This window comes from Rhinichthys klamathensis, unplaced genomic scaffold, assembly GCF_029890125.1.
Source record: "Rhinichthys klamathensis goyatoka isolate OS25496 unplaced genomic scaffold, OSU_Roscu_1.1 h1tg000020l_1, whole genome shotgun sequence".
NCBI classification, from domain to species: domain Eukaryota; kingdom Metazoa; phylum Chordata; class Actinopteri; order Cypriniformes; family Leuciscidae; genus Rhinichthys; species Rhinichthys klamathensis.
The window spans coordinates 2959091-2973275 of NW_026606571.1; the positions used below are offsets into that span (position 1 = coordinate 2959091).

The window sequence follows — 14185 nt, forward strand, 5'->3', positions numbered from 1 at the left end:
CAGCATTAAATGCTAGAATAAGACGGTCTAGTAAGTGCACATAGTCATACATGTTCCCGCCCCCACGGTCACTGTATGAAAATACTATTAAAACCTAATTTTGGGAAATTTATATTATATCTTTATATTAACTGGCTTTCTATTAATACAATACAGTAAATGACAACCGTCTGTGGTCTCCCATCCCAGTGGCTTATTGGCAGTTTAGTGTTAAGTGATTAATTTACACCAAAACAAAAGATGACATAAATGCCTTCATCGCCGAAAACATTTTTGTCTTACATTCCATAATGAACTCAGACAAGCTCAGTGCCGATTCATTTTCCCTCAGTTCTTTATCGTGAATTGGAATGTGTGCAAATAATTGTGGACACGAAGAATACACTTAAAGGTAGGATAAGCAATTTGTTTTATAAACACTTTTTGTCAAGGGCGTAGATTTGGTTTGAACATTGGGGGGGTTATAATGTTTAATATAGTTAAAAAAAAATGTTTTTGATAGCAATCAATTATAGAAGTGGTCTAAATATTAAAACATGTACATCTTCTTCGGAAGTCACAGGACCAAAAAATGTTCGTACATTCGGTCCGAATGCAATGATTCGATGTTCTACCTGCCTGTCAACATACTACATTGGGACGGGCCCAAAGTAGTCACCCCAGCTTTTTGTTCAGTGTTTCTCCCATCCTGAGGGTGGCACTAAAGACCTTCATGCGCTCCGACTCTACACACCAAAGATCAGCGTAGTTTGATCTGGCGCTGGGGCGGGGATGAAAGGTGGTAAATATGGCGGCGGCCTTGGAAGAAGATGAAATCGACAATGATGACTATTATTCTTTGTTAAACGTCCGCAGAGAGGTATGACACACTCTTGTTTAATGAGAAGTTTAAGGTGAGAGAGCCGCAAGTGAGTTGTAAAAGCAGGCGTTTCACATATCGCGCTGTTGAACAGGATCCGACAGCATGCCGTTAAGCTATGGCTCAGTCAGCAGCACACCGTGACCCTTGTTTATCATTGGAATTTGACTGCATGGTTTCTAATAGATCTGACATATAATACGTAACAGCCTTCTGTTCTTTTTAGACTTCAACGAGAAGCACGGGGTATACGCGATTCTTGTTGACACTTCACAACTGTAAAAGTGAAACTGTTACCAAAGTATTGACTTCAAACTCTACAAATGACATTTAAACATTCATTGAACCGTTTTCTGAGATCATTTTTTCTTTGCCAACTGTTAAGGTCATTTTAATGAATAGTTGACCCAAAAGTGAAAAGTCTATCATCATTTACTCACCCTCATGTTGTTCCAAACCTGTATGACTTTCCTCTGTGGATATGTTTTGCAGAATGTTAGGGACAGACATTCATCTTTTGCCATACAATCAAATCAAATGGTGACTTTTTCATTTTGTCTAACCTCAGTGGAACAGAACAGAAGAACAAAGGTTTGGAGAGAGAGTAAATGATGACAATTTGCATTTTTGAGACAAAAAAGTCTCGTAAGGTTCTTGATTACCACTTCTGAACTAGTTTTTAGAGTTGATTTTTGCACCTTTTTATTGTATATTCCCCTCCAAAGAGCAACGCTGAAGTTTAGGTGTATGATGATGGATCTGAAGAATGAACAGTTTCTTTTTAATTGTATATTCAGGCCACACAGGACGAGCTCAAGGCTTCATATCGCCGTCTTTGCATGCTCTACCACCCAGACAAGCACAGAGATCCAGAGCTTAAGAGGCAGGCAGAGCAGCTTTTTAACTTGGTGCACAAGGCTTATGAAGGTACAATGTTTTTGCACACTCAGCCATTTAATGCCCCTGACAAAGCAAGACACTTGTTGTTGTATTATGTGCCTGTTTTTATTATCAAAGAAGTGTTTTGTAATGTTTTAGCTGACAGCTTTTCTTTACTGTAAACATAAGTTTTTAATACCAACTCATGAATATTTGATGATTGTGATTTATTTGCTTCTGTAGTACTAAGCGACCCACAATCTAGAGCAATCTATGATGTATATGGGAAGAGAGGGCTGGATGTGGAAGGATGGGAGGTAAGTTGAAGATTCGGAAGACTAATAAATGCTTTAGCATTCGTTCCATAGTTTATTACATTTCAAGCAAATCATTTTCCCAGTGGGCTTATGTGTCATCTTTTTTTGTGCTCACTACTACACAATAAAATTATTTCTAGGTAGTAGAGAGGAAAAGAACGCCAGGAGAGATCCGTGAAGAGTATGAGCGACTTCAAAGAGAGAGAGAGGAGAGAAGACTACAGCAAAGGACCAACCCTAAGGTTTGACCTAATGCCTTCAAAGCAGTATCTGCTGTCAACATTAATACAGGTCTCGTTGATTGTTCGCTGTCTCACTCAGGGGACAATAAGCGTGGGTATTGATGCGACAGACCTCTTTGATCACTATGAGGAGGATTATGAAGAGATCTCTGCTGGTGGCAGCGGCGGTTTACCGCACATTGAGATCAACAGGATGCACATATCTCAGTCCATAGAGGTACAGTCCTTACATGATGTTTCTTCTGATGTAAACCTTCATAGCTGCATTACTGTTTAAAGGTTTGGGTCAGTACTTTCTTTTTAAGGACTTAGATTTGATTTGAGTTTGTCTTTTGACTCGCACGTGCAATATACTGTTAAGAATAAAAAATTTTTCAAATCAGAAATATTGCTAGTCAAGTCATCTTCATTTATATAGCGCTTTTAACAATGGATTGTTTCAAAGCAGCTTTACAGAGATAAACATATAATTTAAGGTAACCGATCAGTGTTTCCCCTGGGATTTTTTTCAGGGGTGGGGGGGGACTGCTAGTGTTGCGGAGCGGGCGTGTTACGGATACGTGGTGTAATTTTTTTTTGCAATCAAATTATGTCTATTTAATTGAAATAATGTATTATGAATCATTAAACAATACTTTTTTTTAAATATATGAAAAAAAATGTCACACTAATTCTGTGTTGTGTTTTTTCTGGTAATAAAATGAAGACATAAAACACAAATTGTATCATTTATAATCAATTTTAATCATATGAAATTAAATAAACTTTTTGTCAAATAACTTGCTGCACAATGAGCTTCACTGTTAAAATTAAAACATGGATTATTCCTTAAAAATTTCAGTTTTAATGATAATTTATTTGGATTAGTGTTAGTGTATTATTACATTGGGACATATCTAAATTCTAATGTACAACAGTAATATATTTCTGTCAAGTTAAACCAAACTTTTATTTTGACGGGTTGCCGTTAAGTACCTTTTGAGTTTCTGTGTGTTTATGTCATGATGATAGTTTTTCTCAAATGAAGCGGTGAAATGATCACGAAGTGACTTTCCTACTGTCTATGTGACTTTCAGAGTGGATCTAGAGCCTGAGAGGAAGTTCATGCATTTGTGTCTTCATATAGGCCAAAAAACAGCGCAAGCGTCACACGTGCTTCAGTGTGTGAGTGTGTGTGTGTGTGTGGTAAATGAAACGGCGCGTCGGCGGCACCATTCATTCACACAGAACATGCAGGATTCGCATTTAAATAGTCTTTGTGTTTTAATATTCACACACACTAGTCTACATCGCGATTTGATTTCAAGTGTACTGAACTGCTTTCTATTTTTTCCTCAAATTTACAAATTCCGTGAAATTCCGCGTTATACACTAAATTCCTTTTTTATGACTGGATTTCGTCAGCATTTTAGGGGGGGCGGGGGGTCGTTTTGGGGGGGCGGGCCGCCCCCCCCAAAACAATGGTAGGGGAAACACTGACCGATTGTTTTGGCGTTATAGCGGTTCTTGAATAATGTTACTTCCAGCTAAAGTTAACTTTGATTGATTCACCTCGTTCATTCGTCGAAATGATCAGACTTTAAACGCGAACCTGTGATTAACGCTGACGGCGTTCACATGCTCATTCAGAATTCTATTAGTTATGTGCTTTTTAAAATATGTGCGCAGGTTTGTAATTCATACAACCCAGCCTAAACAAACTACTTTTCTTGCCTATAAATTGATACAGAATTTGTTTTATTTTATCACTTCGGGGTACGCGAGCCGGAACTCTTTATCTGTAGAGTGGGAAAGGGATCCTCCATAGGGAGAGGATAGTGGATACTTCAGCACTGCATTGTCATCGGGTCCAGGCAAAGCTCCCTCGTCAGATCTGGACACTGCCTGGATCCGGCAGGCTGCGGGAAAACCTCGGGATAAACAAAGACACTAATATTAGCGTAGATGCCATTCTTCTTATGATGTAGCGAGTACATCAACATTTAAGGGAAGTGTTCCCAGTTCCGGCTGACCTAATCTATGCAGCCTAACATTGAATTTATAGAAGTCTATAATGTATTATGTGTATGCTAGGTCAAAGAGATGTGTTTTTAGTCTAGCTTTGAACTGACAGAGTGTGTCTGCTTCCCGGACAATGGTAGGAAGACTATTCCAAAGTTTTGGTGCTAAATAGGAAAAGGATCTACCGCCTGCAGTCGATTTTGATATTCTAGGTATTATCAACTGGCCGGAATTTTGAGATCGCAATAGACGTGACGGACTATAATGCGTTAATTGCTAGACTTCACCCTATGCTATCTTCTCCTGTGACTGAAAGGCTTATCGATACTTTTGTTTTATCCTGCATTGACTACTGCAATGCACTTCTTGCTGGGGTTCCTAAAACCACACTCAACAAATTGCAATGTGTGCAAAATTCTGCTGCTAGGATCTTGACTGGATACAGGAGAAATGAACACATCACTCCAATACTGCATTTTAAAATCCTTATGCTCACATGTAAGGCACTGCATGGTCTGGCCCCTCAGTATCTGTCTGCGCTTTTAACTTTACACACTCCTAATCGTCATTTGTGCTCTTCTCAAGCTGGTTTACTGGCTGCCCCACAGATATGTTTGCGATCTGTAGGGAACAGGGCTTTCTCATCCTATGCTCCTAGACTCTGGAACGCACTCCCTTCTCATTATAGAGATGCACAGAATCTAAACATTTTTAAATCTAACCTAATAACTTTTTGTTTTTAGGCCAGCTTTTTATTGATGGTTTTAACTACCGTAATTGTATTCCATTCTGTTCCCTTTTTTTCCTGTACTCTTTGTATTTTTATCTGTCTGTTTTATTGTGTAAAGTGCCTTGAGAAGCCACTTTACAGGCGCTATATAAAATTTATTATTATTATTATATTAAATATAAAAAAATGTAATTGATCAAAAGTAACTGTAAAGATGTTTGTAGTTGATCAAAAGTGACAGTAAAGACAATTATAATGTTACAAAATATTTATATTTCGATCAAATCCATGCTGATCTTTTGAACTTTCTATTCAACCTGAAAGAAGTGAAAACAGTTTCCACAGAAATGTTAAAGGGATAGTTCACCTGAAAATTTAAATTTTATCATCACTTACTCACCCTCAAGTTTGTTTTTTCTTCTGTTGAACACAAGAAATATATTTTGAAGAATGTTGTTTACCAGACAGTTGATGGTAGCCATTGACTTCCATAATATGAAAAAAAAAGTACTATGGAATTTCTATGCATTTTTGGGTGAACTATCCCTTTCAGCAACATTCAACATTGATAATAAAAAGAAATGTTTCTTGAGCACCAAATATTAGAATGATTTCTGAAGGATCATTTGACACTGATCTTTGATGATGAAAAGTCAGCTTTGCCAAAAAGAAAACAGCTATTTAAATTGTAATGTTTCACAATATTACTGTTTTTTCTGCATTTTTTTTCCAATAAATGCAGCGAGAGTAAACAAAAAACATCGTACCTACCATCTGTTATTAAATTTTGATTAGACTTTGTGCAATTATTTACATGTAAATATGCTTTCAGAATAAGGGTTAATGGTGTGACACTCATTTTTTCCTATTAAATTTGTTAATATTTTTCTTATATGTATATAGTCTATGAATGTAAACTTTTGATACATAAATACAAAGAGCACATTTCTTAGAGACGTTTTTAAAACTAGATTTTTCTTTACTTTTACAAGATTTTTCTTTTTCATGGAAACATATATATATATATATGTCATTAACCCTGATCTTGATACAGTCATAAGTTTTATAGGCTGTCTATCCTTGCTCTCATAGGCCCCTCTGACCACCTCAGACACAGCCATTCTTTCTGGCTCTCTCTCCACACACAATGGCAATGGGGGAGGAAACATAAACTTAGCCTTGCGAAGAGTTACCTCGGCTAAGGGCTGGGGAGAGGTGAGGACATTCAGTTAATGTTTTACATACTAATGGACTGGATTATAATGTTTGCGGAGCGTGAAACCAAACATGATTTATATCTTATAATAACATATTTCTATGTTTAATACAGGTTGAGTTTGGGGCAGGAGACACTCATGGCCCTCTCTTCGGGCTGAAGATTTTCCGTAACTTGACTTCACGCTGGTGAGTCCATTGCATATCAGTGGTGTTTGAGCAATATGTTTAAGCTTAGAAAATTGTATGCTGTTTTTTTGTTATGTTGCATACTATTTTGTGTATTGTATACGGAGATATATTTGTGTTTTTCAGCTTCACAACGGCTCATTGTGGCATGCAGTTTTCATCCCGTGGTATACGGCCGGGTCTCACTACTATGCTTGCACGCCACCTAGACAAAAACACTATGGGTTATTTACAGTGGCGCTGGGGAACTCAGTCTTCCATGAACACCAGCATCGTCAGGGACACCAAAAGCAGTCATTTCACCTTTGCTGTGCAGGTCAGTTGCTGTTTTGCACAGACATTCCCTGATCTTTATGCCAAAGTGTTCTTTTTCCAACCACTGTTCTTAGGACTTACCACTTTTTTATCACCATAGCTGGGAATTCCACATACGTTTATTATGATGAGCTACCAGTACAAATTCCAGGATGATGATCAGACCAAGATCAAGGGCTCTGTCAAGTATGTATCTGTGGATTGCTGCATTTGTCTTTTTGTGTTTTGCACAAAGATGGCTTGTTTTATTGTTTTTTTTCTTTGGCTTCATTTACACTTTTAACCAAAAATCTGGCACTTAAAGTTTAAACTGTGTAGTGGTAAAAATTTGTCTACCAATATTCTTTTATTTTTATCATTATGCACAGTATTTTTAAATATTACTATTTATTTGAATTGTGGTTTTTGAAATTAAGATTCTCCCAATATTATATTTTGGACATTATTTTAAATAAATTACTTTTCATAATTTTTGCTGTATTCTAAGTGTTTTTTAAAATAATCTATATTGTGATTTGTTATACCAATTTATTTTTTAAGAATATTGTGCTTTAAAGTTGTTGACCATCCCTATATACATATTTTATCTTTTTGCATCCGATTTGGGTAAAATCCTATATGTATCTTTACTGACCTCTAAATGCTTGTATATCTGATTCTCATAATTTTTACAGAACTGATTATGATAGGCTCAAATGAGGTTACTAAATACATTGAATTCCCTAAATGTGAATCATAATTGCATGCACAAATAAAATTAGCTATAAGAGGTTTTTTAATTTTGTTATTTTAGAAATATTAAAGTGTATCTACTATCTGTAGTAGATCTGCTGTCTGTTTTTTGTTTTGTTTTTTAGTTTTATGTAATTATAAGCTTTGGTTCAAGCTTTAGTTGAAGTTAAGTTAACATTGTGTTTTTGTTTGATGCTTATTATACATTTATGATCAAATATGGCGAACACAGCAGTATTGTTGTGGACCCCCTTGGGGGTTGAAGACTGCTAGTCTAACATAAATATATAAACAAACAGGATCCATGTATTTGGCCTTGCCGTGTAAATGCAGTCTCTGTGACTGATATCCTAGATTCTGTGTTCACATGACCTGCAGTTTATTTGTGGTTAGTCACAACTAATCAATCGTCCTCTCAAATGTCTTGATGATTCACATTTTCTGTTTCTATCCTGTTAATATAAACAGCATTTGTGTTGCAGGTCAGGGTTTTTCGGTACTGTGGTGGAATACGGTGCAGAGACTAAGATCAGTAGGCACAGTGTCCTGGGTGCTACTGTCAGTGTTGGAGTACCTCAGGGCGTCTCTCTCAAGATCAAGTAAAAGGCTTTTGATCATTTTGAAGCTATTTCCCATTAGCAGTTTTTCAGTAGCTCTGAAATTGTGGTGTTTTTGTCTGTTTCAGGTTGAACCGAGCGAGTCAGACGTACTTCTTCCCAATTCACTTAACAGACCAGCTTCTACCCAGCGCCGTGTTTTATGCCACTGTCGGACCCCTTGTGTTCTACTTGGCCATCCAGCGGCTGGTTATCAGACCTTATGTTCGTGCTCAGCAGGAACAGTAAGCCTTTTTAGCTCATTACATCTGCAGTCTCACAGTTACATTCTCCACCTGGTTCATTTTGTTGTCTTTTATTGGCCAATTGACTTTCAAACACTCTTCTCCAAAGTTTATCCCCTGTGAGTCTGGAAAATAATAGACTGAAATCCTTTTAAATGGCCCTGAAACTGAGTAAAAGAGCAAATGGTGAATTAACATTGAACCTTTTGTTTAGGGAGCTTGAGAAGCAGCGGGAGAGCTCGGCATCAGACGTCGCCAAGAAGAAGCAAGAGGCAGAAGCAGCTGTGAGTTTATAATGTCTAAATACGCTGCAAATAATTTATAATGCATGGCCGCTTAAAGTGGTCATAACTTTCACGGCAGGCGCTTTGTGCTTGGAGAAACAATGAGTTAGCGTCAGGCTACCGTTCCTATCTGCACATCAGCCGCTGTGTCAGGGTGATAAATGTGTGCCTTCACTATGTGCATATACAAGCAGTCTTACTTGAAATCACTATTTTCTCTAGGTTCTGCTGATGCAAGAGTCTGTGCGTAGAATTATCGAAGCGGAGGAGTCCAGAATGGGTATGACCGCATAACACCCAATAACATTGGGAGTGATCAAACTATGATTTAAACTTTGTGCCAAATGAGGATTGGTGACTCAGTAGTGTTGTATTCCAGGTCTGATCATCCTCAATGCGTGGTATGGCAAGTTTGTGACAGACAACAGCCGTAAGCACGAAAGGGCAAGGGTCATTGATGTCACTGTGCCTCTACAGTGCCTGGTGAAGGACTCGAAGCTCATTCTCACAGAAGCTTCTAAGGTAAATCACAGTTATACTTGTTTTGTCGTTTGTTTTCTTCCAAAAGACAAATAACTGATGAGCGACTTATTAGAACAGCAATGAATTCACAAAAATGGTTTCTCTAGTTTAATCTATTTTTTAGGTTGTGTGATTTTGCTTTTGAAATATCAAATTGTATTATTTTTTTTTTGTAATGCTGTGCTGAAAGGGGGGAAAGAAACTGCAAGTTAATGTAAAATTATTTTACAAAAAAGGAGATGCAAATGTACACAAGATCAAAAGTTTCAAGTCAGTACTTTGTTTTAAAGAAATATTTTTCATTCATTTGGTTATTAAAGTGTACTTTTTTGGAAAGACACTTAAATTTACACTTAAAAAAGCTTGCAGAAAAATACAGTTTTTGATAATAACTTTTCAATCTGATGGTTTAGTTGTCTAAAGCAAATGATGACAAAATGATCTTGTTAAACATAGATAAATGGTGTATGCTTAATTTCACAATAAGTGTGCAATTAATCGCACAAAATGGGTGTGATTAATCACGATTTAAAAAATTGTCTATTTACAGCTCTAATTAAAATGGCAAACATTTATTTTAAATTGTAATATTTCACAATACTACTGTTTTTACTTTTTGATCAAATAAATGCAGCCTTGGTGATCATAAGAGACTTACTTCAAAAACATTTTTTTTTTAATCTTATCTACCACAAACTTTTGAAAGGTAGTATGTTTCCTTAATATTACATTTAATGTTGACATTTTAAAGTGTAGCTAAGCCTTAATGCATGTAAAAGAGGTTATTTGAAAAAATTAATGGTAACACTTTTCAATAAGGTTTCATTAGTTAACTACATCAGTTAACATGAACTAAGAATGAACAATACATCTACAGTATTTATTCATCTTAATGTTGATTTCAACATTTACTAATACATAATTAAAATTTGTATTTCTTAACATTTGTTTATGCACTGTGAACTAACATGAACAAACAATGAACGACTATTTTTATTAACTAACATTAACAAAGATTAATAAATACTGTAACAAATGTATTGCTCATTGTTAGTTAGTTAATGCATTAACTAATGTTAACAAATGAAACCTTATTGTAAAGTGTTACCTAAATAATGTCAGTCTCAACATATTGGCTTCAAATGTCCTAATGTGGCCCTTCTAATAGTGTTGTACAAACTGTTCTGAAACCCACAAAAATTATACAAAAAAACAAACTTTGAGAAAGTGGAACTGCTGCACCCCTAATGTTAAGCACTGTTGCAGGTATTAATTGGTTGTTTTTGCATGAATGTCCTCAGGCTGGTTTACCAGGCTTCTACGACCCCTGTGTAGGTGAGGAAAAGAGTCTGAAGATGCTGTATCAGTTCAGAGGTGTGATGCACCAAGTTCTATGTGGTGACACAGAAGCACTCAGGATACCAAAACAATGTGAGTACGCAAAACAAACACAACAATCTGCAATTGTTTTTAGAGCTTTTATTTGAATCCATGTAGTCCTGACTTCATGATGACAAATGGTTAATTGTGTTTACCAGCAGTGAAGATGACTGCTATTCCCAATTGTATTTTAAAATCCCATGTTCTTTTCTTCCCTCTCTCTTATAGCCCACAGGATTGATAATGAATGACAGTTAGGATCATATATCTATTGAGCTAAAAGGGACAGCTTGGACTGGTATAGACTGAAGAGACACAGATGTTCTGGAGTAGTGCCCTGGAAACACTCTGTGCCCATAAGTCTTCATATACCTATTTATCCTTTATTTTGTTCTGTTTTAAATGATATTCTACATGATGTCTGTTTGCGATTTAGAACATTTAATTGGAACGTTTAATTTACTGGATTTCCACTAATAAAATGATGGCCTTTCCAAGAAAAAGCAAGACAAAAGATATATTTTTGTGTTGGTAGGCCTCATAACCATTTTTAAACAAAGCCCCTCTTCTTTAAATATGGATCCACAACAGTGCCTGTAATCAGCACTCACCAGAGAGAGCTATTTTACCCTCATTACATCACAGAGAAACCATTGCTGCTTGATCCGACTCACTAAATCCCACAGGAGCTGGTGTGTACCCCAGCTGTCAGTCTTCTTTTTGTGTCTGACTTTTTGTACCACCGGCTTCTAAATAAATGATCTTGCAAGTGTTTAGGAGGCAAAGCATGTTCTTAGTGAAACCCTGACTGCTTAATCATCTGCATTATTTTTCTCTTTTATCCCATTCCCTTGAGTCTAATATTTGGAGGCCCACCTCTCGCACTCCACGTTTGCCAGCAGTGTCATATGAATTAAAGGGGCCAATGCACACAATATGCCGGTACTGTCAATGTGTGCTGGTTGAGGAAACAGAATGTGAACTAAATCTCAAGTAGGGCTAGTCTCCCACCTTGTGTCCAAAGACTTGAATAGCAGTGGATAAAGGAATAATAGTGGAACATCCTCTTGTTTGTTTTTTAGGCTCAATCTCCCTTAATCCCTGCATTTTAGTGCCATACTTAATACAGGAAAGATCTACACCCTTTTAACAGTCTTTGGTTGATTTAAACTTTTTGTTGCCTTTTTGGTATTTGGGGTCTTTATGAAAGCAAAGTCTTGATCTTTTATTTGAAAGACTGGCTGTACCACACCTTTTTGTTTCCTTTTTGAGTTATATAATTTAAATGAAATGTCCATTCTGCACACTTGCCATTTGAATGATGTTAAAAAAGACGATCTATAATTGTTTGCTGGAGTACTGGTTTTGTTCAAAGGTGTTTATTGTTATAATTTACCTAATTGCCTACCATTTGCAGCAAGTATAGACTGTCATTTTTAAAATAAATCATCAAGGAACAACAGAAAGGTGTATTGTGTTTAAATGGTGTACACAAGAATCAGATTTTTTATTTTTTTTAAACTTTCATAATGTTTCCTCAATTTATTAGCGGGGTGATATTTGATAGAATTGAATAACTTTACAATAAGTTTATATTTAACTACATTACTTGACATGAACTAAAATTGAAAAATACTTCTAAAGCATGTATTAATTAGTTAATTTCAACATTTACTAATACATTGTTCAAATCAGAGGCTGTATCTGTTAATATAATGGACCAGAGCTAATATGAGCATGGAACAGTTAGTTAACAATTTTAACTAACATTAACCCAGAGTTATGAATACTGTAACAAATGTATTGCTCATTATTAATAACTAATGGGACTTTATTGTAAAAAAAAAAAATACTATATATATATTAAAAATACAAATTCGGGGGGTGGGGGGTGTTTCACATAAGTCCTATCAAAACCAAAGCACAGTAAAGTTCAGATTTAATTGGACTTGTCTAATTACTGAAAAAAACATCAGCTTTACCCCTTTTGAAGAAACATATTTGTTGCACACTCCTTTTTCCCATAACCAAATGTTCAGACTTCTTCATAGTTCAAAGATGTTTGTGCAAGCTGAGGTCTTTATTACTGCTTGATTAGGTCTTGGAACCACTGCCACACTGTACTGAGAGCTGTGAGCGTCTTTGGAAATGCGTGTGTCTATGGCTGAGCTGTTGATGCAGAGTCAGAAGTTCTCTTTGAGCGTCTTGCAGTTTAAGTTTCATTCTTTTTATCACCCTGCGTTTGGTCTGCAGCTTTCTCTGTAGCCATCTGTTGGCATCTAAAATGTCAAACAGACGGGCTTTGGTCGTGCATGGGTCCAAAAGGGCATAGGTGTGGTCTGCGGCAGCTAAATCCTGTTTTAAAAAAAAAAAAAGCATTTAATGCATAACTATTGTATATACAGAAATATAGGTGTAGGTTTTAAGATAAAAGATTCACCTTTGTGGTTTGACAGTAAACCTCCACAGTATCGTGAAAGTGTTGAGCATCCTGAAGCATCTCTTCAGTTTGGGCATCCTCAGTGAAAGGAGGGGTCCTATCAGGTGAAATGTCATCACATTTATCAGCAGCAGATTTTAAAGCCCTCTTCAGCCTCTTCCTAGAATTATTTTGCTGACGGTAGAAAGATGAGAATGAGACACAGATAAAAAGCACACTGTGTATTAGTTGTATTTAAGATAATGAGGCTGTGATCTAAATTTACCTTTGCATCCTGATGTGGGACTGCAAAGAGAGTTGGCACTGCGTTCCACAACAGATTTTTACGGTTGCCCAAACCACTGAAACTGTCCGGGGTGAAATGAAGTGAACAGATAACCATGTGCTTCCTTGGCTGGAAGTCGTCACGTCCAATGTTATCTAACCATTGTCTCAGAACCGATGGTTTGCTGAAAGGGAACCTGACAAGGGATGATGGTAAAAGTCTTATAGCTTTTTAATATAATGCCATAAAATCACCATGACAGTGAGCTACTTGTGTCATTACCTACCTGTGGAACGTGATCTCGGGATTTTTGTTATTGTACCTATTTGTGCAATTAAATGCAGAACAACTTTTCGGCATCTTTGCCCCGAACAAAGATGGTGGCTACGAAAAGCCCCGCAGTGTCTCAAAAGCTATAACATGAACATGTCCTTTGCTGTATTATTTTATAGATGTATATATATATATACATTATATTAAAATCAATAAAAAAAGACCACTCTGAGCCAACATTTCCTTATTCACTAAAACAATCCTTGAAACGAACTGAATTATATTTATTTCAGCATGTTTTCCGGTGATTCGATTTTTCAAAATAAAAGTCCAAGGGACGAAAATGCACTTAGTAACTAATTTAAGTAAGTCTTCCTTGACACATTTAATTCGTCTGGTAACATTTATGATTTAAAAACAAATATTACAATCAACTATAAACGAAAGAGTAGATTTCAAGTGAAAATTTTTATATGAATGGTGTAATCATTAATCATAATCAGAGCTGTTTAATTAAAGTTTCTCCTTCGAAAGATAATTCTGTCATAGCTCCATAAAAGGAAGCATGTAAAACATGTTGTAATACAGTTTCCATATTTAAAACATAATTATTATTTAATTATAACGCTCGTTCAATCCACAGGACCTTGACATTTACTTTTTCTTTGCTATATTTTACTTTAAATAACGCTTTGATACGT

The 14185-nt window shown here is 36.2% G+C and overlaps 2 protein-coding genes across 2 annotated transcripts; one reads left to right on the top strand and one right to left on the bottom strand.

Annotated features, from left to right (window-relative positions):
* The first annotated feature begins 721 nt into the window (after positions 1–721).
* Positions 722–11278, top strand: dnajc11a (DnaJ (Hsp40) homolog, subfamily C, member 11a). Its single transcript, XM_056239720.1, has 16 exons — positions 722–859; positions 1657–1786; positions 1982–2055; positions 2196–2297; positions 2377–2514; positions 6121–6243; positions 6359–6432; positions 6559–6748; positions 6848–6933; positions 7962–8078; positions 8165–8320; positions 8535–8604; positions 8827–8884; positions 8984–9126; positions 10428–10557; positions 10735–11278. The coding sequence occupies exons 1-16, from the start codon at positions 788–790 to the stop codon at positions 10755–10757; spliced, it is 1686 nt and encodes a 561-aa protein (XP_056095695.1). The 5' UTR covers positions 722–787; the 3' UTR covers positions 10758–11278.
* Positions 11279–12455: 1177 nt separating this feature from the next.
* On the bottom strand, positions 12456–13803 carry thap3 (THAP domain containing, apoptosis associated protein 3). The gene is made up of 4 exons (XM_056239724.1): positions 13498–13803; positions 13212–13407; positions 12947–13120; positions 12456–12861 (listed from the first exon to the last, which is right to left on the bottom strand). The coding sequence occupies exons 1-4, from the start codon at positions 13569–13571 to the stop codon at positions 12601–12603; spliced, it is 705 nt and encodes a 234-aa protein (XP_056095699.1). The 5' UTR covers positions 13572–13803; the 3' UTR covers positions 12456–12600.
* Positions 13804–14185: the final 382 nt, after the last annotated feature.